Source organism: Stigmatopora nigra, chromosome 12, assembly GCF_051989575.1.
Source record: "Stigmatopora nigra isolate UIUO_SnigA chromosome 12, RoL_Snig_1.1, whole genome shotgun sequence".
Lineage (NCBI taxonomy): Eukaryota > Metazoa > Chordata > Actinopteri > Syngnathiformes > Syngnathidae > Stigmatopora > Stigmatopora nigra.
Genome location: NC_135519.1, coordinates 14287154 through 14311088, shown reverse-complemented (window position 1 = coordinate 14311088; position 23935 = coordinate 14287154). Strand labels below are relative to the sequence as shown.

The 23935-nt window shown below is 56.8% G+C and overlaps 1 protein-coding gene across 3 annotated transcripts in view; it reads right to left on the bottom strand.

The window, feature by feature from the left end:
• The window catches only part of sptbn1 (spectrin, beta, non-erythrocytic 1), a 26427-nt gene extending 2492 nt beyond the window's left edge, over positions 1-23935 (bottom strand). The window contains exons 1-40 of one of the 3 annotated variants that reach the window (XM_077729139.1): positions 16479-16844; positions 12786-12937; positions 12518-12691; positions 11958-12049; positions 11785-11865; positions 11577-11692; positions 11357-11469; positions 11065-11252; positions 10880-10997; positions 10639-10797; positions 10437-10532; positions 10151-10357; positions 9910-10066; positions 9696-9847; positions 9395-9613; positions 9248-9328; positions 8964-9170; positions 8655-8866; positions 8415-8552; positions 8218-8338; positions 7926-8141; positions 7406-7825; positions 7065-7267; positions 6863-6953; positions 6649-6795; positions 6264-6527; positions 5975-6199; positions 5789-5878; positions 5431-5709; positions 5231-5361; positions 4945-5149; positions 4290-4664; positions 4127-4213; positions 3302-3459; positions 3089-3227; positions 2916-3000; positions 2626-2822; positions 2490-2563; positions 2370-2424; positions 29-246 (exon numbers count right to left, since the gene is read on the bottom strand). In XM_077729139.1, coding sequence (XP_077585265.1) covers positions 29-246; positions 2370-2424; positions 2490-2563; positions 2626-2822; positions 2916-3000; positions 3089-3227; positions 3302-3459; positions 4127-4213; positions 4290-4664; positions 4945-5149; positions 5231-5361; positions 5431-5709; positions 5789-5878; positions 5975-6199; positions 6264-6527; positions 6649-6795; positions 6863-6953; positions 7065-7267; positions 7406-7825; positions 7926-8141; positions 8218-8338; positions 8415-8552; positions 8655-8866; positions 8964-9170; positions 9248-9328; positions 9395-9613; positions 9696-9847; positions 9910-10066; positions 10151-10357; positions 10437-10532; positions 10639-10797; positions 10880-10997; positions 11065-11252; positions 11357-11469; positions 11577-11692; positions 11785-11865; positions 11958-12049; positions 12518-12691; positions 12786-12937; positions 16479-16683 — 6647 coding nt within the window. In that variant the 5' untranslated portion in view covers positions 16684-16844. Of the gene's footprint in view, positions 1-28; positions 247-2369; positions 2564-2625; positions 2823-2915; positions 3001-3088; positions 3228-3301; positions 3460-4126; positions 4214-4289; positions 4665-4944; positions 5150-5230; positions 5362-5430; positions 5710-5788; positions 5879-5974; positions 6200-6263; positions 6528-6648; positions 6796-6862; positions 6954-7064; positions 7268-7405; positions 7826-7925; positions 8142-8217; positions 8339-8414; positions 8553-8654; positions 8867-8963; positions 9171-9247; positions 9614-9695; positions 9848-9909; positions 10067-10150; positions 10358-10436; positions 10533-10638; positions 10798-10879; positions 10998-11064; positions 11253-11356; positions 11470-11576; positions 11693-11784; positions 11866-11957; positions 12050-12517; positions 12692-12785; positions 12938-16478; positions 16847-18853; positions 19069-23732 lie in introns of those variants that run through there. The other 2 variants (XM_077729137.1, XM_077729138.1) reach the window with 2 other exon arrangements.

Below are 23935 nucleotides of genomic sequence, written 5' to 3'. Positions count from 1 at the left end.
ATGCCCCTCCCCTTTTAAGGGTTGGCACCTGCTGGAGGCCTTCTTGTTGTGTCCTTCCCACTCGTGCTTGCGGTGCAGGAAGCCGTCCATCTGAGAGTTGGCCGCCTCCCGCGTGCCCTTGACGGGCAGCGTGGCCGCCTGGCCCCCCGTTTTGGCCTCGCGGGGCGAGCCGGCGGGGCTGCCACCGTCCTCCTCCTCCTCCTCCCCGGCCGCCACGCCGTTGGCCGCCCGGCCGCCTCCGTCCTCCTGTGGTGGAACAAACAAAAAGGGCAAAGTCAGCCGGGTCGTGGTCAGCGGCGGCGAAAAGCCGGAGCCGGCACGCGCGGTGCCGGGGCAAGACGGCAGGCGCGGCGAGACACGCCAAAGAAAGCCAAAGCCCAAGCTTTCCGTCCTCTGCCGGCTTTCCGGCTGACTTTCTTCCGAGGTGGAAGGTTTCAAAGGTCAGGGGGCCATTGGGCTACTGGTGGCTAGACAAGGTCTTCTGCCGCATTTGTCCATTTCTTTTTTTTTTTACTGGATGACCGTCGTTCCGCTCTTTCTTCAGGTCTGGTGGCGTAGGAATCCAGGTGGAAGTCTTTTTCTCAATTGAAATCAAGAATAGTCCATGATAGGCATGCTTGAATGGTCCAATTCAATTCATTTGACATCCAATCCTTGTCCAATGGGGATTTGGTTGGGCTCAAAAAGAGTTTTGCTTAAAAAAGGTTAGTGGCTGGCTGGCTGACAGGCAGGCGCTTGCGTTTAAGCCCTCCCTCCCGTAGCAGGCGTGTTCAGGTGGGGCGCACAAAACTAGCTTAGTCTCCACAGACTGAGGTGGAGCTAATTTAGTAGCAAACTGGCAAGTGAGGAAAGAGTGAGAGAGAGAGAGAGAGATGGCTTGCAGAAAAAGTGATGGCATGCAAAGAAAGTCGTGCACATCCGACGACGGCAGCACCGCAACCATCTCAAACAATGAAAATCCCTGCCAATTGCTTGGAAATCACAGCAGGCCACGCCCACACCAAGCCAACGCCCACGGGGGACGGTTACCGTGGTCGTGACGCTCTCCAGGAACATGGCTTCCTCTGCGCCAAAGCCATGACGGGCGCCGACTCTCGCCATCCGCCTCGCCTTGACCTGATCGCTCGCTCGCTCGCTCTACGCGTGCCCCGCGATCGACTGGCGACCAATCCGAGCCGCAGTCTCTCGGGCGGCCGCGCCTTTAACTAAACGCTTCGAAAACGTCTGTGATTAAATTGGATTGGGGGGGGGGGGTACTTGGGAAGCGGGCTATTGCAAAAAAACAAGCATTTCAGGAACAAAACAACTTGGTGGGCAATGATGGTCATGTAAACACACACACACACGCACGTGACAGACAGATGAAGTAGAGGGTGCCGTTTCTATGGTGACAAATTTTATTGTTAGTGAAGGTGACACGTCAACATGCGACAGGGGAAAAAAAAAAAGAAACACAAAAATGTGGAGAATGACAACAAAGGGAAGGTCAGTAAACCCCAAAAATAAAAAACACAAATGGAGGGAATATAATGACGTTGCGTCTTTCGATCTGTAACGGAGGGACGGACGGAAGGAGGGAGGGAGGGAGGGACGGACGGAGGGACGGACGGAGGGCGCCAGGCTGCTATGGACGTTAGCTCACGCGCTCACGAGTTTGTAGAGGACCACGTAGAGGAAAAGAGACATTAAGAGGCGAGCCGACAGAAACGCCGCCGACTGGACAGACGGACAAATGGACGACAGACAACAAACAAAGAAGACGAGACCAAAGGAAAAAGACAGGGAAAAGAAGACAGAACGGGGAGGAAATCAATGCCGGGACCTAGAAAGAAAAAAAAACATTCCAATCCTACGGCGTCCGGCATTCATCATGTGGCATCAAATGCCGTCCTCTCCGTCGACACAGAGGAAAAAGAAGGAGTCCATGAGGCAGAAATACCCGCCGCCGCATTCTAAATGGCGCGGGACGCTAGAGAGTCGACAATCGGCACCTCGAGAGAAAGCCAATGTTGCGCCCGTATCAAGACGAGTGGCGGCTCGATAAAAGCTAGCGTTGTAAAAAAACGGCCTCCTTCCAATTTGGATGAAAAGTGGCCCCTACCAAGATGGCCTCCACTTTGGACCCACTACATTTCATTGAGTTCAAAGGAAATTGTTTTTTGAAATGGGTGCAACATTGCGTCCGTTGTCATTTTCCCGAATGAGACTTGGCTGCCAATTGAGAGTGCTCGCTCTCTCAAAAATGGGCCAATGAGACGTCTGCATGTGTGTGTGTGTGTGTGTGTGTGTGTGTGTTAGGGTGCGCCGCGCCACAAGTGCATTTTTCGGGTGTTGGAGTAATGCTGGTAGGCGGGGGAGCGGTAACTAACCCTGGCCGCGTCCACTTCCTCGCTCAGCCCGTTTTGATTCGGCGCCTCGCCCTCCCTAAAAAAGAAAGACCCGTTAGAGTGGACCGGCAGCAGGCCAATGTGTGCGTGCGTGTCACTCGCCTTTGTTGCGCGGCGGACGTCTGATTGTTCCTCTCTTCTTCCTCCAGCTTTCTTCTCACTTCCAGTAATTCCATCTGAGCATCCAAATGTTGACATCAGGAATGGAATTTGAACAAAAGAGAAACGAGCGACTAACCGTGGTCAATCTCTCCAGGGCGGCAAAGCGCTCCTCCCAGGTGGCGGCCGACTTCTCGAAGGCCTCGTGCCTCTTGATCAGCTTCTCCACGTCGTCCACGCTCTGACCCATCTCGCGGCTGGACAGGTACGACTCCTGGCCCAGCAGCCAGGCTTCGGCCACGCCGGCGTCGCGAGAGAACTGGTGCACCTCCAGCACTGCCAGCAGGGACACGGACGGCGGCGTCACGGCGGCGTCGCGGCGGGGTCACGTGGCGTCACCTCGCGGCCTGGCTCGTCTGGCATTCTCACCTAGTCGGAGCCACTCCCAGCGGTCCTCCCACTTGTCAATCATCTCTTTCCGCTTGTCCGTCAACTGCAGCAACTTTTCCTTGATCTGGAAAGAAAGGCGCAAAATCCCACTCTGTCCAAAAAGCGGGCCGGCCGGTCCGTGGGCCTGTCCGTGGGCCGGTCCGTGGGCTCACCTCGTCGGAGGCGTAGTGCTTCCTGGCCAGGAGTGCCTTTCCCAGTTCGATGCAGGCGGTGAAGCTGTCGTTGCGGGCGTCGATCTCGGCCTTGATGCCCTGGTGGTTGTTCATCAGCAGCTCCACCGACGACACGTCGCTGCGGAAAAGGCCGGGCGGACGTTGGCTCCTCTCCACGCCGGGTCGAGGGGGGGGGGTGGGCGTTGGGCCTACCGCGGCTTCTCCTGCGCCTCGATCAGCCGGATGACGTCGTCCATCCACAGCATGAGGTCGCGCACCAGGTTGAAGAAGCGGAATTTGTCGCCCGTGTCCACCAGCTTGCCTCGTCGGCCCTCGGCCGCCTCCAGCAGGTTCTTCCAGGCCTCCAAAACCTGCACAGGGGGAGGGGCAAAAGAGACTCAGAAGCGCCCGGGCTACGCCGTGGGCCTCGACTAGCGGCAGACAGTCCGTCCCACTGGGATAGAAAAGAAGACGCTGACGCCGGGCCATCCGATGTTATTTTTGCTGGACTTGAATTTGGAAGCAAATGTCGCCAGATGGAGGAAACGTGAGCGTCGGCGGGCGGCGCCGTTCAAACTCAAAAGTCATGCTTGAGGGAGGGAGGGAGGGAGGGAGGGAGGGAGGGAGGGAGGGAAGGGAAAAGACAATTGAAGGCCACCAAGCGGAAGCTAAAATGTTTGCTCTTTCATTTTAGTCAACGAGGATGAAAGCAGCAGAGAGCGCTCGCTCGCTCGCTCGCTTTTTGCCAGCCGGCGACGCGACAAGCCTGTCTCACCTGACCCTTTCGCTTCTGAATGCAAACAGATGGAATAGAGCCCACCGTCACAGCCTCGTTATCATCATCATTGCCATCGACACACTTCCTAACTTTTGACCCCTGCCTCCCGTATAAAGATCAAGGGCCCATTTTTGTCTTTCCCTCTCCCCCCTCCCTCTTTGGAAAGGAATCAACGTTGTCGGAATAAAAGCTAGAGACCACCAAGTGCTAACGGGGGGACATAGGCCAAAAAAAAAAAAAAAAAAAACACTGGGGCTAACCTCTCCTTCCCGCTTCTGGATGTCGTCGGCTTTGTCGCCGGCGTACGCCGACTGCAGACGGACGGCGTCTTCTTGAAGTTGGCGCACCTGAAGAAAAAAAAATGTTTTTTTTTTTAGAACAAGACGTCCAATTTTACCTTTTTTTCTCTCCTTCTTTTCCGACCTGCGTGCCGAGCGCCTGGATGTCGTGCTCAAAGGCCGTGTGCATCCTCTGCAAGGTCTCCACCGTGTTCTGGTCGCGGCCCAACTCCTCGGGCAGCTTCTTGTGCTTGTCCAGGACTCGCGCCAGGATCTCCTTGGCGTCGTGGTAGAACTTGTGCAGCTCGAAGGAGGCGGCCAGGATCTGCGTGCGCGTGTCGATCAGCTCCAGCAGGTCGGCCCAGGCCTCGTTCAGGCCGTCCTTCCACTCGGCCACCGTGGCGGCGTCGCCGTGGCCGCCGTTGATCAGCTCGTCCGCCAGACGGTTGACGCCGTCCACCCGCTCCTGCCCGATGTTGCCGGTGTCGCGGGCAAATTCGCGGAAGCGTTCTTGCAGCATCTGGAAGAATGGAAAGAAAATGTTTCTTTTTTAGAAAAATGTTTCTTTTCCTCCTCCACAAACTGGCAAATCCCCGCCCCTCGCCGGGTTTCTTTTTGACTGGCAAATCCCCGCCCCTCGCCGGGTTTCTTTTTGACTGGCAAATCCCCGCCCCTCGCCGGGTTTCTTTTTGACTGGCAAATCCCCGCCCCTCGCCGGGTTTCTTTTTGACTGGCAAATCCCCGCCCCTCGCCGGGTTTCTTTTCGACTGGCAAATCCCCCCCGTCCCTCCGCGGCTCACCGTCACGTGCTCGTAATCCTGTCCCAACTCGTGCGAACCGGCCACCACCTCCCTCTCGGCGATCCACTGCTCCAAGTCGTCGACTTCTCGGTTGAGCTGGAAGAGGCGGAAGCGCTCGTCCAGCTTCCCTCGCCGCTCCTCCGACAGGTCCTTCAGCCCGGCGTACAGTTTGTCCACCTGCGACTGGCGCATGCCCACGCGCTCGCTGCCGTGGCAGAGACCGAGTCCGGCTGTCAGGGACCTCTCCCGTCCGGCATTCCTCGTCCCGACGGCCCGCCCGCTTTACCTGTCGGGGTGCTCGGCGGCCACCAGGCCCCGGCTGGTGGCCGACAGCTGGTGCACGGTGTCGGCGTAGTCCTCCACCGCCTGTTCCAGGATCTGATGCTTCTTCAACATGGCCACGGAACTCTGTTCGTCCTGGGAGGCCAAAAGTCAGAGACGACGACGACGGCGGCGGCGGCGGCGGCGGGCGGGCACCGGACCTACCTTGGCCTTCTCCTCCGACATCATGTAGAGCTCCTGCTCGCTCATCCAGGCCTCGGCCTCGGCCGCGTCAAAGTAGTACTGCTGCGCCCGGTGCGCCTCGCCCAGCCGGGCGTGGCGCTTGTCCGTCTCCTCGCCCACGCGCTCCCACAGGGCGCGCAGCTCGTCCAGGCGCCGGCGGATGGGCTCGGCCGCCGGACGGTCCTCGCAAAGGACGTGGCGGCTGCGCTCGAAGATGTCGTCGTAGCGCGGCCGGTGGCCGCGGATCTCCTTCTGCAGGCTCTAAGGGTGCGGGGAGAGGAGGGATTTAGGGCGGCTCTGCGGGGTGAGCCAGAGGAGAAGGGCCGGGATGCCCTCCCACCTGGTTCTTCTTAATCAGGAGCTGCACCGTCTGCAGGTTGTGCCCGTGGTCCGTGGAGGCGGCCGAGGGCATGCGCTCCTCCACCCACAGCTGCGGTGGCGGCGGTGGCGGCGGTGGCGGCAGTGGGGAAAAGAATGACAAGATGAAGACGTGAGCGGAGAAAAAAGAAATTTTCGGTGGACGTACAATCTCGTCCTCCACGTCGCGGTTGAACTGGTGGATCTCCCTGGAGGCCATGAGGTTGTCCCGACGGCTCTGGAGCGGCGCCCTCAGAGCGCCAAACTTGCACTCCACGCCCTTGCGCTGGCCGTCCACCTCCTCGGAGCCTTTGCCCTCCCGACTGAGCGCCAGCGACTGGCTCTGCAGCTCGTCCACTTCCTTCTGCCGCACTTCCACTTGGCTCTCCAGCATCTAGCCGGAGGTTGGGCGCGTCAGGAGCCCCGCCTCCTCAGACAAATCCCCAAGGTAGGCCCACCTGCTGCTTCTTGAGCAGGATGTTGACGGAGGTCAGGTCCTTCCCGTAATCGTCCGACTGCAGCTGTCCGTCCAGGCCGGCCAGCCACTTGTCCAAGTCGGCGCAGCTCTGGGTGAAGAGCTCGGCCTTGTTGGCGTCGAACAGGCATTTGGCTTTGGTCTGCGTGCTGGACTCCAGCTCCGCCCACATGCTCTTCAGCGCCGAAAGCTTCTCGCGCACCATGGCCTCCGTCTCGGGCTTCTCGGCCATCAGCGCCGTGCCGTCCTGTGGCCAAAGAAAAAATAAAATAATAATAATAAAGCTCGGGAAGCGCTCTTGACATTTTTACGGGCGTTAAGGGCGGGAGCCCCGTAACAGCCAATAACAGCCATTTTGAGCCAGCGACCTTGTGGATCTTGTCCAGCCACTCCTTGTTGGACTGCAGCTCGGCCATGAAGGCCTGGTGCTTGAGCCACTTGCTGTGGAGGTTGCGCGCCTCGTCGTACGTCATGTCCTGAGCCGTCAGCATCTTCTCGTTGATCCACAAGGTCAGCTGCGGGCGGGGAAAGACGCGCGCTGTCGTCAGCCCGACGGAAGACCGGCCAACGGCGGTGGCTCACCTCCTGGCAGTCCTGCAGGAACTTCTGCAGATCTCGGTTGTCCTTCAGCCTGGCCAGGAGATCGCTGGCGGCCGCTCGGTTCTTTGTGTGTCTGGAGAGCGACCGGCCGGGTATTAGCCTCGGTCACCACCTCGGTGATGGCGGTGACCTCGGAGGCGGCGTTGGCCACTTTCTTTTCATTTTTTTTTATTTTTTTTTTTACCTTTGGTGTATGGAGTCCACCTTGTCCTGGATGCGTTCGGCGTTAATGTTGCCGTCCGCCACCAGGCGCCGCCCGGTGTCCACCACGCCGCCAATCTTCTCCTCGTTGGCGTCCATGGTGGTCATGAAGTCTTCCTGCTTTTTGATGGCCGCCTCGGCCCCCTCCAGGGTGGTGGGCATCTCCGTGTGGGCCAGCACGTACTCCTGCTCGGACGCAAAGGTACGCGTGAGTCGGGGAAGACCCGCAATACCCCCGGAATCCGCCCCCCCCCCCCCCCCCCCCCCCCACTCCTGCTCGGACGCAAAGGTACGCGTGAGTCGGGGAAGACCCGCATGACCCACCTGGTTGTTGAGGAAGGCCTCGGCCTGCTTGGTGTCCCGCAGAAAGAGCTGGTAGGAGTGCGACTGGGACAGCAGGCTCTGGCGGTTCTCCCACATCTTGTGCAGCTCGTTCCAGCCCGTGTCCAGGGCCTGCAGGCGCTGGCGCAGGAACATGTACTGGGCGTCGGTCTGTCCGCGGGTCACCGTCTCGCCCATGTCGCGCATCTTCTGGTAGTCCTCCTCGTAGTTGCGGATCTCCTTCTTCAAGCCCTCGTGCTGGCCCAGCAGCTTCTCGGCCTCGGCCAGCGTGTTGGCCACGTCCTCCGAGGCGATGGCCGTCTGCGTGCGGGACAGCCACGACTGGAAGTCGTCCAGCTCGCGCAGGAACTGCTGCAGCTTGCTGGCCTCGCCCAGCGACTCCTCGCGGTTCTTCATGGTGCCCTGCCGCGGACAGCAGACAACGTTTTGCACCGGGCCGGACGTCGGATGCGTCTCCACCGGCGCCCCCGTCCCCGGCCGGCGGCACCGTGGCCCCACCCACCTTCATCTCTTCCCACACCCCGGTGATCTCGCCCAGGCGTCCGGTGATGGCCTGGGATTGTTCGGGGTGTTCGGAGGAGAGGCGCTCGGCCTCCTTGCCCAGGTCGCCCAGCTTGTCCTCGATGGCGGCCAGGTCTCGCTCCATGCCCGTCAGCTTCCTCTGCAGCGCCATGACGCCGGCCAGGTCGTTGCCCAGCTCCTGGGTGGACTCGATCACCTTGGGGGAGGGTCAAGTTGGGGTTTTTTTGGGGGATATTTTTTTTCCCGGTCCTCTTTCGGAGAAGCAACGCTACCTTGGTCTTCTCCTTGATCCAGGACTTGGTCTCGTTGCAATCCAGGTGGTAGTTCTGCACTCCCAAGGCCGAGCTCAGGCTCTCCTTCTTCCGGTCCACCAAGTCTCGGAAGTGACTCCACCTGAGGGGGGGGGGGGACAACCAAGTTGTTTCCGACGGCCCGTCCAGGTCTCGGCCCGCCGGCTCTCCAACCGGACCTGGTGTTGAGTCGGTCCTGCTGGCCCTTGATCTCCTTCTCGCCGGGATGGCCGCTGTGGACCAGCTGCCGGGCCACCTGGTTGACCACGGCCACCCGCGAGGCCTGATTGTTCATCTCGGGTTCCAGGCTCTCGAAGCTGGGGGCGAGCGGCCGTCGGCACGTCAGCGTGGCATCCGCGTGGCGTCCGCGTGGCGTCCGCGTGGCGTCCGCGTGGCGTCCCTCCGCCCCCTTTTCTTACCGATGCTGGACCACCTCCAGGTCCTCCAGCTTCTCGGGGATGTCGGTGCCGTTGAGCCACTGCTCCTTCTCGTCGATCCACAGCTGGCAGGCGCTGGCCTCGCTCAGCATCTTGTAGAGGGCCAGCGCGTCTTGGAGCGCTTGCTTGCGCAGGCGGGCCAGTTCCACCACTTCCTTGTAGCGCTCCTCCACGCCGGCCAGGCGGGTCTGCACCTGATGGTTGGAGGGGCGGGGCGTGAGCGGACAGAGGTGGGACGGAGGGCCCCCGCCCCCCCCCCCCCCCCCCCCCCACCCCGAACGACCCACCCACCTCCGGCGACTCGGACTTCTCGGGCGGCAGCGTGCGCGCCTGCTCGCGCAGGGCGTCGATGACGGGCCGGTAGCTGGCGATCTCCTCGGCCACGTCCTTGTGCTTCTTGACCAGCGCTTGCGTGGAGAACTCGTCGTGGCCCACGTCCACGCTGGACACGATGCGCAGGGCGTCCAGCATCCACGTGTCCATGTCGTCGGCGTCCGCCTGCGTGGTGGAGGCGCCCAGTCAATGTCACTTCTTCTTCTTATTATGATTATTTGGAAAAAGGCGGTCCGTCTCACTTGGAACTGGTGCAGGTTGCACGCCTCCTGCAGGCGAGACTTGCGCACGGCAGAGAGTTGCTCCAGCGCTGCCCATTGCTCCTGAAAGCGGCACAAAGCAGCATGAAGGCGGGCGTCCCATTGACTTTCGGCGAGGGAGGGACGCACCCGAATGTCACGGATGCGTTCTCGTATCTTGTCGGCCCCAAAGTGGTCGTCGGCCACCAGCTGCTCGCCCTGCTTGATGGTCTGCTGCAGGTGGGCGGCCCGCCCGCTGGTTTCGTCCTCCAGGGCCTTGTGCTGGCTCAGCAGGCGCACGGCGCCCGTCAGGTCCTTGCCGCAGTCCTCCGAGGACAGGATCTGCTCCTTCTCGCGGATCCAGCCCTCCTACACACACGGGCGAAGGTGAGTCGGCTGAGACGCCGCCGCCGCCGCCGCCGCCGTCGCCGTCGCCGCCGTCGTCACCCACCTCTTCGGCCATTTCCCAGAAGAACTTCCAGAGGCGGCGCGACTCCTCCAGGCGAGCCCGGCGCTCGGCGGCCAGCTGGCTGAGCTCCTGGTAGCAGAATTCCATGTGGGCCACCCGCTCCTTGATGATCTGGGGGTCGCAGGGCTTGTACCCTGAAGCGGCAAAAGTGACAGCGTCAACGGGACGGCGCCGGCCTGAAGGGGGCGACTCCCACCTTCCGATTCGCTGGCGGCAAACTTCTGCGCGTTGGCGTTGACGGCGCGGACGCGGTCGGCCTGGATGCCGATGTCGGCCTCCACCAGGGCGTGCTTCTGCAGCAGGTCCTCCACGCCCAGGAGGTGTTTGCCGTAGTCCTGAGACAGCAGCAGCATCTGCCGAGAAGAAGAAGAAGAAGAGGAGGCAGCGCCGTCACAGAGGGGCCAGAGGATGGCGATGGCCGGACACCACAAACTCACCTTCATCTCGTCCATCCAGTCCATGATGTAGAGCATCTCCTGGAAGACCCTCTGCATGCCCAGCGTCTGCTCCAGCCGCAGCCGTCGCGCCTTGAGCAGTTCCAGCAGGTACTCCCACAGGCGGATGACGTTGTCCTTCCGGGCCGTCACGCGTTTGATGTCGTGGTAGCTCTCCACCTCCAGCTCTTTGGCCACCGACACCACCGCCTGTGCGGGATTGGCCGGTGGCAGTTACCAAGATGGAACGCGTGGAAGAATTTGGCAAACGTAGGAACGAATGGACCACCTGAACGCGCTCCTCGTAGGCGGCGATGTCGGTCTCGATGGCCTCGTGCTTCTTGGTGGCCGCCTCCACCGCCTGCAGGTCGAAGCCAAAGTTGTCCTGCGGGGGGGGACGGAGCGCCGGGTTAGCAAAACGGTGGCCGGCCCGTGGCCGATGGGCAAAAAGGGCGGCTCGCGCCGGCTCGCGCCGGCTCGCGCCGGCTCACCTGCGAGACCAGGCGCTGGTTCTCGCTGAGCCAGGTCTCCCTCATGGCGGCCTTCCGGTCGAAACGGCGGGCCAGCTGCTCCAGCTTCTCCTGACGGATGAGCTCCGTCCGCAAGGCCAACTCGCGCTCGTGCTCCGCCTTCTCCAGGCGCTCCCACGCCTTAGAGGACAAGTCATCTTAACGTCCCATTTTCTATCAGTCCTAACCACGCTTATGGGTAGCGGCTCGATAAAAAATATACCTTGTTAATGTCCGAGATGAGTTTGCCCTCGCGGGGCGTGTACACCTTCTGGTTGTTGGCCCTCATTTTGCTCTGGATGGTGAAGAGGAGAACCTCCAGGTTGCCCTTCTCCGTGAACCTGCGGGACCCAGCGGGACGTGAGCGGACGGCCCCGGCAAAGACGTTGGCGGCACCCCCGTACGCACTTGGGCGGCTTCTCCACCGTCCTGTAGGTGTTGAAGGCCTGCAGCTGCTGCTGGACGCCCACCAGCGAGTTGGCAAACTTGCGGTTGTTGAGGATGATGATGGTCTGCTCGATCCACTCCAGCAGCTCCGAGGCCAGCGACTCGTACTTGTCCACCATCTTCTCCGTCTCGATGGCGTTGTCCAGGACCTGCGGTGGACATTGTGGACAGTGTGGACAGTGTGGACGTTGCGGACGTTGCGGACGTCTGGGCTCCGACGGATGGGCTGGTGGTCGGAGGACTTTTGTCTCACCTTGCCGATACGCTTGCCTTCCACTTTGAGGGCCTTCATCTTGGAGAAGTAGTGGTAGTAGGTGACCACGTAGGTGATGATGGACTTCTCGTCGGGGTGGTCCACGCTGATGTCTGCCGGCGAGAGGAGAGCGCGGTGGGACCTCGGACAAAGCCGAGGGCGCGGGACGGGGAGGCGGCGGCGGCGGAGGAGGATTTGGCCCCTGGGCCGGACGGCTGACCTTCGGCGTCCAGCAGCTTGGTGAGGCCCAGGTGATGCTCGGCCATGTTGAAGGCGTTCTGAAGGTTGTGGTGGGCGTTGGATTTCTTCAGCTTGTCAAAGTCGATCAGGTCGGGCCTGGCAAAGGGAAAAAAAAAAAAAAAAGAGTGTTGTCAAAAGGTGGGGTGGGGCGGAGCTGGCCGGGGGGGTGGGTGGAGCACGTCGCTCACCTGTGTTTGTGGATGATGGCGTTGAAGGCCATCCCGTCACGCCAGCTCGTGGAGAAGTTGTGGATGTTGACATTTGGATAGCTGCGTGGGAACCAAACAAAAAAAATGATATTTTCATGTCCTGATGGCGCGATGGCGCGATGGCACGATGGCAAAGTCGGCCCAGCACCCACCCGGCCGTCTTCATCTGACACCACAGCAGCAGCGCGTCTTTGGCCGATTTCTTCTCTTTGTTGTCCTCCGTCTCCACGCTGATGTCTTGGATCTGAGCCAGACGGGAAGGCGCGTCAACGGCCAACATGGTCGGTCGGTCCGCCGAGCAAAATGATGGCGGGAAAATGCAATGCCAAATTTTGGGCCGTCGCTGCCGGATTTAAATGCCTCAAGAGTTGCGTTTAATCCCGGCAGATTAATGAAGTGTAAATCCTTTTTTTTTTTCCACGTGACAACGCGGATGCAAATTTCATCGGGAGAAGGTGACAGCCACACATGGCCAGAGATCAAAAAAAGAAGAAATAAAATGATCCCGCCAATGAAAAAGCTCCATTTTTGTCATCACACAAATATTGGATTTGTGTGGCTCTCACGTTCAGATGAAAAGTCAATATTATTTTTGGCTAATTTGGATGATCATTCGACAAAGTCCAATTCTAAATTCATTTTAATGCATTCTTATAAATATACTATGTCGTTTTTAGGCTTTAAAAGAGACAGTCTTTAAACTTTGGATTACCTGGAAGCGCAGGATGATGGTCCAGATGAGACCCAGCGTCAGGCGGTGGTTTCCGTCCACAATGTCGTGCGAGCCCATATTCTCCAGGTGCACGCGCTGCTCCTTGAGGAACTGAAGGGCCTTGTCCACATTCTCCAGGCAGTGGATCCTCATGCGCCCTTTGGTGGGCTTGGGCTAAAAATAAAAAAAAAAAAAAAGGTAAAGTGGCGGCCGGCGGCCAGGAAGAGACCGACCGGCGGGAGGAGGGAAGGCCCGGCCGGGCGCTCACCAGCCGCTCTCCGCTGAGGACCTCCAGCAGCTTGATGAGCATGCGTCCATCCCGCAGGTCCACGTAGAGGTCGGTGATGCGGCAGGAAACGCGCGACAGGTGCGAGTTCACCCATTTGGTGAACGTCTTCTTCTGGACGGCCTCGCGCTCGTCTGCAAAACACACATTTCATTTTTAAAAACGCTTGATTTCATTCATGGGAATATTCCTTCATCGAGGAAGGATTTTATCTTTATTAGAACAAAAAAATGATCCCTGCAGCAAATGACATTTCTTTTATATTTAAAAAAACTAAACAAGGTCAAAGCTAAAGTGCGGGCGGTGAAAAACCGCTGGCGGAAGGAAGGAAGGAAGGAAGGAGAACGTGTCTTGAGAAAATTTCCAAAATAAAAAAGGAGAAAGTAGGCAAGCCAAAAATGCAGAGAGAAAAAAAAAAACACCACGGGATGTCAGACAAAGAACGGAAGGCCGCAAATCCAAACAAAGCGAGGAGACAAGACGAAAAAAAACCCGACGGTGAGGCCATTGCGACGCTCCTCCCCTCCCTCCCTCGCCAATACGGATCGTGTGACCCGCGGGGGCACTCAACGTCTTGGATTCCTTTTCCTGCTCAACTCACAGGAAGCGGCACTCTGTGTGTGTGTGTGCGCAGTAAGTGGAGACAGTGCTGTATTGATTGAATGAGGACGTGACCTTAACCCAAAAGCAGATGCCCGTCGCCATGGAGACGCAAAATATACAACTAAATCAATGGGCCTTCTTCGCCCACGCCATCTTGGCTTCAGACATGCCAGGGAATATTTTGCTGCCAATCCTCCCACGCCGAATGGATGCGGCGGATCAACGGCAGAGTGATGAAATGTCATCCTCTGCTTCCGATGGGGAGAGGGCGCAAAATCCCGAGGGGTCACCGGGCCAAGCGCCTTGGGGCTCGCCCTTCCCGGAGAGAAAAACAGCAATTGTGGCTGATCACGGGACGTTGACGGACGTTCCTGCAATGGAATCCGTTCAAAATACTAAAAGCTTTACACATTGTTTTTGTGTCACTCATTGCCCGGCATTCAAGACCGAGAAATTGAACCCGGGAGAACCGTGGCGGCAGTCGCCAGCGTTCGCGTCCATCATTTGACGGCCGTGACAAGCACGCTGCGTCACCAGACTTCCCGGATTGGAAAGTGGGTCAGGCCGGTGAAGGCCCGGCCGGGCCACTCCCCCATCCACAATCCACATCTGGATCCACTAAGAGCGGCTCCCATGTCTGTTGTATGTTTCGTGGCAGCGGCGGATCGCATGACGGCGAGCCAATGGGCGCCAAGCACACGCGCAAAACACACAATTCCACTCGCGGCATTCCGACATTCTTCCAGGTCCCACGGGATCTCCCCCCCCCCCCCCCCATCCCCGTCGACGGCCTGCCGTCACCCCGGCGAGCGATGGTAAACGGCGGCGCGCAACGAACGCGCACAACGGGATGGAGTCACGTCCGACCGCCCCGGGCGGCGTTTTTGGCAGATGACTGGCCGCGGCGTTGATGCGCGCGTGAGACATTCCGCGGGGAAACGCAGACAAAGCGTCTTTTCAAAATGGCACGCCGGTGCTAACGAAGCAGCGCGTGCTTGTCAACCAGCTCGTCTTCGTACCGAATTGCGTTCATTCGTCAGGAGGACGGACATTGTCGCCACACCAGTGTTGTTGTCAGTGGCCGTCGTCACGGCGACCTAGCCAAGGTCGCCGTGTCACTCGAGCGCCGTGACATGCGGAGAGCGCCAACCAGCCGGCCGGACGGCCAATTACTTTTGGATCACCTGACGGGGCTTTTCATTATTTAGCAGGCAGGAGCACCAGAAAGCTAGTTTCTCCTCTTCCCTCTTTGGCAAAAAGACACTTGGAAGCTTCTTGGGGAACTTCTTTAGGAGTGGCTTGTCCCCCCCAAAATGTGGGGACCCCACATGAAGAAAATGAAAAAAATGAGAAAAAGAAGGCGGGGCTTTGGGTGCCGATCATACTTTGAAATGATGTCATGGCTAAGGGGAGTGTCCCATCCCATTCCATCCCAGGAATGGAAAGCCGTTATTACATTTGCCGTCATTCCTCCACAAGCGATGAACTCACGGATGGGAGGGACGGTGCATGTTGGCCAGAGGAAGAGCAAATGCTCAGAGGGAGCAGTTCTGTCCCACTAAGTGGTTCTTTTGCATTGTTTGACACTCTGCAAGCGCTAGCTAGCACAAACATCTGGAGTGCAGATAGCGACCTCGGCTCTGGGCCCCTCCCCCATTTACTGGCAGGCGTCCATCAAAGAGCCCTTTGACGGCAGGGCGCCGGCCGTCGTCGTCGTTTCCTCCCGGTGTCACCTCGGGCCCGCCGACAATGGCGCCCTTCACTAGGGAGTGGAGCGGCACGACACCACGTACGTGGACATGGTCGAGGCGCCGCAAAAAGACAAAAAACAACAAAAGAAAAAGGCCAAAAGTATTGAGAAACGGCGAACGCGATCACGCGGCGAACCGGGCGGCTTTTGCGCAACTTGGCGGCATTCCTTAATGTTTTGGTTTTCTTTTTTTTTTGGCCCGGCCCACTTCGACTCTCGGAACTCGTGAGCGGCCGCCACTCAATGCGGCCATTGATAAACGCAAAAGTTCAAGTCGAGTCCTGGAGGGAGGACAAACTGCTTCCCTTCTGGTCGCAAACATTTTCAAGCGCAAAAAAAAAAGAATAATTCAATGCTCGTCATGCAGAAAAATGGCAAAGTTATTCTTTCTTATGAGACTATAGAAAATAATATTCGATTTTTGAACCAAATCTTATCATTTTTTTCAATGGGTAGTCATTGTTTTTTTTTTTAGCCCTCCAATACAGGAAGTGATGCCAAATGCACAGGGAGTGACCCGCATACGCCCCCACTGCTCAGAAAGTTTGGGAAAAGCCACCAAAATGGGTGTGAAACACAGAGAAGAAGAAGAAAGGTGAAATCAACAGGAAGCCTCTGTCAATGGCCCAAAATCAACAGGAATCAAGTCCAGAGGACAATGCCCAAACAACAGAAGAAAAAACCCAAGACCCTGTAAAAGAATGGCCCGCCCAGAGGACGCCATGAAAAACAAATAATGGAATAGTAGACGTCGGGATATAACATTAGAGTACTGGCCGTACTTTGGAGAGCGCCAAAGTACCAGGGTGGCTGACTCAGAGACCACGGGAGGGAGACGGCAACATTCCCCAGGTTAGCCCACGTCTCTCCGGACCGGAAGGACCGGGAGTGACGAGGAGGGCGGCGCTGGCCGTGACCGGGGCCAAAAAGGCCAAGGGCGAGGGGGGGTAAAGACGGACCAGGAGGGCCAGACAAAACAATACTAGAGTCCCAAAGAGGAGGAGGAGGAGGTCTTCCTTCCCATTCCCAAAGCACTAGGGTGGAGACCCCATCCATGGCTCACTCATTCTCGGGATGTTTTTTTCTTCCCCCCCCCCCCCCCAACTAAAAAAAAATGTCACGCCGTCTAACTGGTGCTCCAATGGAGAAGAGCCACATTTTCTTCCACCACAGCACGTACTCGCCTTGGGATACTTTCCAAGAAAAAAAAAAGAAGAAGAAAAAGAATCCCCAAAAACATTTCAGAGGAGAAAAAGAAAGTGATCTGGCGTTGCTCTTTTCCCTCTTTTGCCAAAGAAAAGCAAAGACATCTGCGTGCATACCTTGCAGCTGTTTGAAGCGGCCCTCCAGCTGGTTGTAGTTGAAGGCCGCCTGGGCTGAGAAGCCTCCGCCGCCGCCGCCGCCGCCTACGCCGCCTCCGCCGCCGCCGCCTCCGCCGGGCCCCGGGCTGGGGACCCTCGGAGGCGAGGGTGAGGGGAGCGGGCCGGCGTAGTCCAACGTGGGAGAAAAAGCGCTCTGGAGCTCCATGCTCAACTGACTAAAGCGTTCCAAAATGTGCTCAAACGGCCTCGGACGTGGACCCGCCGCTTGGAAGGGCGGCCGCCATCCGCGTGTGCGCCGCGCCGGACCAGCAAAGCGTTGCGACACCTCGGCCCAAAGGCCACGGAGGGGCGGCGGAAGGTGGGCGGGTCAAAAAAAATGGAGGGACGGCAGGAGAGAGAGAGAGAGAGAGAGAGAGAAAAGACGGAAGGAAGGAAGGAAGGATGGCGTTTGTCCTTCGGCCAGACGTGCGCTGAAAAGCTCCCGCGGGGCGGGGCCAGAGGAAAGAGGGAGGGAGAGGCCACTAAAAGCCCTGAGCCAATGGCAGCGCGCCTAAGGGGCGGGCTCTCCCCAGCCAGGCAGACAAGCAAACACACACATAAAGAAAGAAAAAGCTCCCGTCGCATGCAAATTCCAACAAATGACTTTTCACTCCCACTTTTTTTGATCTTCTGCTCTCATTGTAATAAGTAAATATAACATGTTGACTGTTCAAATACATCTTTGCCTTTTTTAAATAAAAGGGATTTGAATGTGGTTTGAATTCTTTAACCCTTGCTTAATTTTTGAAATGGTCATTTATCTGCTGATAGCAATTAAAAATCACTTTAAAATAATGTTACCTTGTAAAAATACTCCATAATGATGTTTAATTTGCACGATAAAAGGCTACTCTTACTTACTGTTTACTTTGAATGTTTGCTAAAACATTTGAGGTCTTTCTGGAAAGCGCTGCCATTTTGTAAGCCAGCACTTGGGCGGAACGCGGGCGCCAATGGCGCGGGATGCGCCAAATCGGGCCAAGGAACGCGATAAGGAGACGGGACGGGACGGTCCGGGGCGACGACAACAATGGGTGGGAAAAAGTGGCGGAAAGCCACTTTTTCCTCCCCAGTCCAAACATCCCCACGCTAAGATTAGCTCGCGGCTTTTTTCGCCGAGTATCAGGCAGTCAAATGGATAAAAGGGTGCAATTTCCTACTGCCAGGACTCACTTGGATGCTAGGAATGTTATTTTAATGCTAAATATGAACAAATGAATCAACATCTAGGCCAAAGCAAGGGGCGACCGGTAGATGATTGACAGACGCGGCGACTGAACTTTCAACTTTATTCCGAAGAATGTTCACCGGCCAAGCTAACGGAGCAAAGTCCCATCCAAAGGCTTGCCACGATTCATTTCAATTCCATTGAAAAAAAGAACTCGATTTTAAAATGTCTAAAATGGTTGAGCTTTGCACAACGCTTTCCGTCCCATTGACGGCCACGGACGCGGATTGAACCGAGTTTATCACGCGTAGACGCGCTTCAAATGTTACACCTAGGTGTCAAGACCCCGCCCACCAGCGCCACTTCCTCGAGCCCCGCCCCCCTCCCCTCTCCACTCTCCCAACACGCACAAAGACATTCCAGGGCAACGACGCAAGTTCCTCTCGGCAAACCCTTTTGGTCAAGCTGGCGTGACAACTTCCCGTCAACACACAGTGGAAGTGGACTTTGGTGGCTCATGTTTACGTGCCGTTGAGGTTGAAACAATCAAGTTTGGACGGATCGGCCTTTTGTGGCGTGGTCAACGGCGGCCAATGAGAATGACTACCAGGTTAATCTTGAATTGATTATCACAACGCAGAGAAGCAGATCAAAGTACACGGCGGTCCAAGAAATGGTCATATTTCATGGAGATTGACAGTTTGGATGGGAGATGATGTGAAAAGGGAAGATGTCCTCGTCACACATTGACAAAAATGTGCTATCATGAAACACAAATACAAACATCACAGAAAATTCCTTTTCTTTTTTTAGGATACAGGCTAAAGGCTGCCCTCTACTGGCTAACTGCATTCCCGCACTTGATTCAACATCTCGGATTAAAAAAAAAGATAATTCCACTAAATAAATCGATGTTGCTTTACTTTTTCTATTTATTTACGATTACGAAACTTATTTCAGTTAAATATTCTTTAGCTTTCCTAAAGAAACGGAATTATTTTCTTACCATTTTGTTTGCATATCAACAATAAAAGAATATTTAAGAGCACAAGAATTGAGCACGTGGCCCAAATGTTTGCTGGACTATCTGCAGAGACCGGCTAAGCTAGGCTAGGCTAGGTTATGCTAGGCTAGGCTAAGGGGCGAATTAAGAAGGAGAAAGACTTACCTGCCAAGGCTTTGATGCGCGAGCGCTCAAAGAGCCTGGCCGAGCTGTTTTCGTTGTCCCTGTCGTCGGCGTCCCAGCGGTTGTTGACGCCCTCGCTGTTGTACTGCTGCTGGATCTCCATGTGCTCCAACTCGCCCGCTACCGACGTCATGGTCGCCGGCGGATGGCCAAGTGGCCGGCTGCCCGACTGGCCGAGTCCCTTTTCTCAGCGGACGCTGCAAAAGAAAACGGGCAATCCGTCAAGCACCAGCCCGTGGATAAAAAGACCGACCGTTGCACATCAACCGTCATCCATGGCACACAACTTGGAGAACTAGTCCACCGACAAATAACAAACGATAAATACGTCAATTGTCCCGACGTACACATTCTTTGAGAAACACCAAATATGTGACAAATCTTTATCCATTTGAATTCATATGACCAACACTAATATAGGCGTAGCGTAGTGACACGAGAGCGCCCCCGTTTGGTCGAGCCCTGCTACTCTACATGAAAGCAAACGTTTGCTGTTGTCAAGCTCCATCCAAATCTGATCTTTTCTATGGATTGTGAACGCTTGTCCTTTTCACGGCATCATTGGTTGTCGTTACCCGGGTAACCAACGGCGGCTAACGTTAACCAATGCGGCAGATCTTCCCAGCAGATGATCCGAGAACGAATTCATTTGGTCTCCCACGCGATGGGGTCCGGCGTCACGCCGTCGCCATGGCGACCAACACCGTCAAAGCGCCCACGCCGCTCCGCCAGCGGGCGACACGCCGAGCCAACACTCCTCATCGAGGATGGCTAAAATAAGAAACCGAAGCAGAAATATATAAAGAAGGCCTGTTCGACAGGGTGCTTGCTTCTTGCTGAATGCTGCCTTTAAGGGGGGCGTGGCCCACCAACTAAAAAATGGTGGATGGATTCATCATTTGTTTGTTGTTGGGTCATCCAATTGAAAATCCTTGGATTAGAAACCTTTCAACCCAAAAATACATTCGAGTATAACGTACGTCGGTTACGTCCAAGGTTGGTTGCTTGTCATTCCTCCCCCCCTGAAAAACAAAAATGGATGGTTCATGACGGGAAATGAGCGAGTTGGCGTCGGGCCAGGAGACGCAGCGTAGCCATGAGTAGGCGCAATAATAGAATGTTTCAAAAAATGCTTCAGTCAAATGAGTCGAGTGCGTTAAGAGCCGCCGGGAATCGTTATCAGCAGCTGGTAATGTAACAATTAAGCAGGGCTGGCTAACGGCTAATCGGCTAATGGCACTCGCTAGCAAAGCGTCCCGTCTAATCTGGCTCATCTTTCCCGCCGCGGCACCCTTCCTGCGTGCGTGCGTGGGAGGCCCTTTCTGGCTAAAAGCACGAAGCCGCCCCTCCCGCCCGGCCGGCCGCCATCCGTTTAAGGGGAGAAAGCAGAGCGCTAATGCAGTTAGCCGTCGCTACGGCCACGTCGATCGATGTATCGACGGAGGCTAAAAGCGCCGTGGCGAGGGGCCTTTGACGGGAAAACACGCAGACGGCGTTACGGCTCGGCCCACAGACTTTTAATGGGCCACTCCAACCATCCGTCGGAACAAAATGGACAAAAGGAGCGAGGAGGAGGCTGCCGCTCGCTCATCTATTTTTCAGAAGGCTTCCATTAAAAGCTCGTCTGGCGACAGCGTTATTCACGCGCCGTCAAATTCTCGCCAAACAATGGCGCGATACGGAGAAGGGCGCTCATTGGACGTCCGATATTCCACCACACCCGTTGAAAAAGTGTTCTTCCTCTGGCCAAAACGCACCGTCCCAATGACGTTCGCTCGGTTTGAAAGTGGGAGGATCTATTGACACATTCTCTTTTTGGATCAATCTATGTGCCATAGCCGTTCTATGCAATGGAAAAAGATCATTTGGCAGGACATTGAGACATTAGCCCCCCCACACACTCCCACCCCAAAAGGCCTCCAGTCAAGCTGCCCCTTTCGGGAAGCTTCTTTCCTTCTCTCTCTCTCTCGTTTTCTCTCAAACGTGGTTCCCAAACTCCGGCGGAAATGGGAGGAGGCTTCTGGGACGGCGCCAGGGAGGGGGGAGGCCGGCCAGCGTGGAACATGGCGAGCGAGCGGGCGGGCGGGCGAGTGAGAGAGCGAGCCAGCGAGCGGTGGGAGGAGAAGAGAAAGTGAAAAGAAAAAAAAAAGACTTCCTTCCAGCCTCTCCTTTTTTTGCGCAACATCGTGCCTGACGTCAGCCGGACATTTGGCAGATTTAACGACAAACCCTAACCCTCCCACAAAAAGCCGGAGGCGGCGGCGGCGGCTTTGGGTCTGAAAATACACCTCGACGGCCGTCCAGAAGGCAGGGCCGACGAGGCGTCCCCTTCCTTCGGCGTCACGTCTAATCGTCATCACTTACTCGCTGATCCGCCTCGAGGGGAAAAGGAAAAAAAAGAGAGAGAACTGGCGCGGGGATCAAACGCATTCCTTAACGGTGCAGGTGCACAAGTAGCGACGAAGCACCTGCCGGCTGGCCGGCCGGCCGGCCTCTGGCGTGCGCTCAATTTCACACAAACGACCAATATTTTTGGAACGTATCGGAAAAAGTGGGAAGGCCAGTTGTCCCAAACCTATTGTCTGAAAAATAACACGCCAGATCCAAACCGTATCTCGCCATCGATTGGACATCCCGACGATTGGACGCCACATGACGTCTAGCCTGGCCCGAGGGGGAGTACATATTCCGATTTTTTTTCCGTACTTTGTAATGCTCAAAAGTCGATTCCCCAAAAGGAAGGAGTGGCAGTCCTTTTGGCAGGCAGCTGTCCGTCCGTGAAGAGCCAATGGGACGTGGAGCGCCGTCGGCGGGCGTTCAAGGACGCGCATTCCCTTCCCCCCGGCGTCCTCCTATTTCCCAAGTGTGACGGGCGCTGGCGAAAAGCTCCTAAAGGGCAGCGCGGCGTCGGATGTCAGCTTCCCGAGCGAGCCCCCACGGACAATCTAAGCGGCGCTGTGGTCCTTTCCACCCTCTTCCACATCCGCTCTTTTGCTCACCGGCATGAGTTGGGGCATCGGGAGGCGGGGCTTAACACTCCCCCACAAAGCTATCCCATCTTTTTTCGGCTCGGCCTCTCCTTACGAGAAACACGCTAGCTTAGCGGCATCCTAAAGTTAGCTCAAAGTGGGAAGGCCGGATTTGAAGCCAGTCAAAAAGGCGACACACAAAAGGAGTCTTCTACTTTTTTTGTCCTTAGCCACGATTTGACGGATCTAGAATCTTTCAAAGCCAAAGCACAACTATTCTCACAAACACGGATGGGAAATGGCTGACAAAATGGCGGGCAGGCACCTAGATCGACCGGGCCAATTCAAAAGTGCGTGGCTTTTCGGTGGTGGGGCGGGGCGGGGCAGGAGGAGGCGGGGCAGGCGGCAGCCGGCCCGTAATGGCCGACTTCCTGCCGGACACCTCACGCGCACACGCTGGGAAACGTGCTTTCATAATGATGTGGAAACTACGGCGGGATCCGTCTTTCCTCCCACGTGCATTCCGACCCCCCGTCCTGGCCGCGTACCACTCTGTCAAACACCCACCCACCCACGCCATTCCCGCCCACGCGATATGGCCCACCCACCCGCAGCGCTCGGTTCACGTCAGCTACTCCAATAAAAGCTTTTTACAGTCGTATTTTTCACATGCGCAAGGAGATGCGGATTTCTGCTAGGTGCTCTGTTCTCTGGTTTCCGTCGGTGCCAACGAGCTAGCGCCACGCTAGGCAAACTTGTGACATCACAAGCAGAATTGCTGAATAGAGCGGGCGCTCCCTGATGCTTGGTTTGGGGCGGAGTAACGCCCCAATGCTATAGACAGCCAGATTTGTTTTCTCCATTCATTTCATTTCTGTAAATGGTCACCGTGACACAACAACAGAGTCTTTTTAAAGCCATATCAAGACTCTAAGCGGTAGGGATGCAAAGCCTAGGTACAGATTGTCCCACCCTCAGTGGACGACCGCTCCCACTCTCTCCATCGCCGGTGGCGCAACATGGCGACGCCTCACCTCGCTCCGGATGTCCAACAAGTCGCCAAATGTTTGCCAGTGGCCGATGGGGGAGGGGGGTCCCAGATCGGGGGGTGTAGGTGGGGAGAAGATAAGCGGAGAATGCGGAAGAAGGAGCATAAAAAAAAAGTTAGCCTTTTGAGCGGCACCCGCTCTGGAAAGAAAACCAACGGAAAGGGCGGAGGAGGCGGCGACCCGTCGAGCGAACCGGCGACAGACCGCAGCGCGGCGGTGGCTCCGTTCCGATCCCGTTACATAACAGAAGCGCCTCTGGACCGGGGAGCTGCACCAAACAAGGAGGGGGGGAGGGGGGCTCGGTGGGTGGGGGGCGGCGTCGAACTAGCTTCCACCGTGGAACGACTAGAAAACGAGGAGAAAATGACACTCTTGCTGACCACAAACACCTTCATGCCAACGCAAGGTCACACATCAGGCTCCAGCGCGTTCACACAAACACACAGGACCACGCCTGCACCACCATCTTCATCATAACCACCACCTCCTCCTCATCATCATCACGGCAGTTAAAAACAACAACATCCTCCACTTGATGGAGGGCGGAATAAAAAAGATGCTGTGGCGCACTAAAGCTGAAAGGCGCAGACACACACGCGCACACACACACACACACACACACACGTACACCCACTGAAGTTGAAGTAGACCACGGACGGAGGGTGGGGCCTCCCTCTCGGACACTGGTGCGGGCAAAACTGGTCCCCTTTGGGCCTCGCTCGGCGTTAGCTTATGCGGACAAAACGACGACGACGCCGCTGTTTTACGGCTAGAACCACGCGAAGCAAGAGGAGAAAGAGCGCGAAGGGTAGAACAAACATTTGCCTCGGCTTCGGGACTCACCTCGAACTGCTGGCGGCTGTGCTGGCTTGGTTGTCGTAGCGCGACCGGGCCAGTGGTGCTCTGCCTTTCCTTGCCTTGCCTTGCCGTGGCGTGCCTTGCCTGTGCTGCCGAAAACAATGCAGAAGCTCCGAGCTTCCTCCTCCTCCTCCTCCTCCTCCTCTTCCTCAGCGCGGAGGACCAGACTGCAGAGTGGAGAGCGTTCG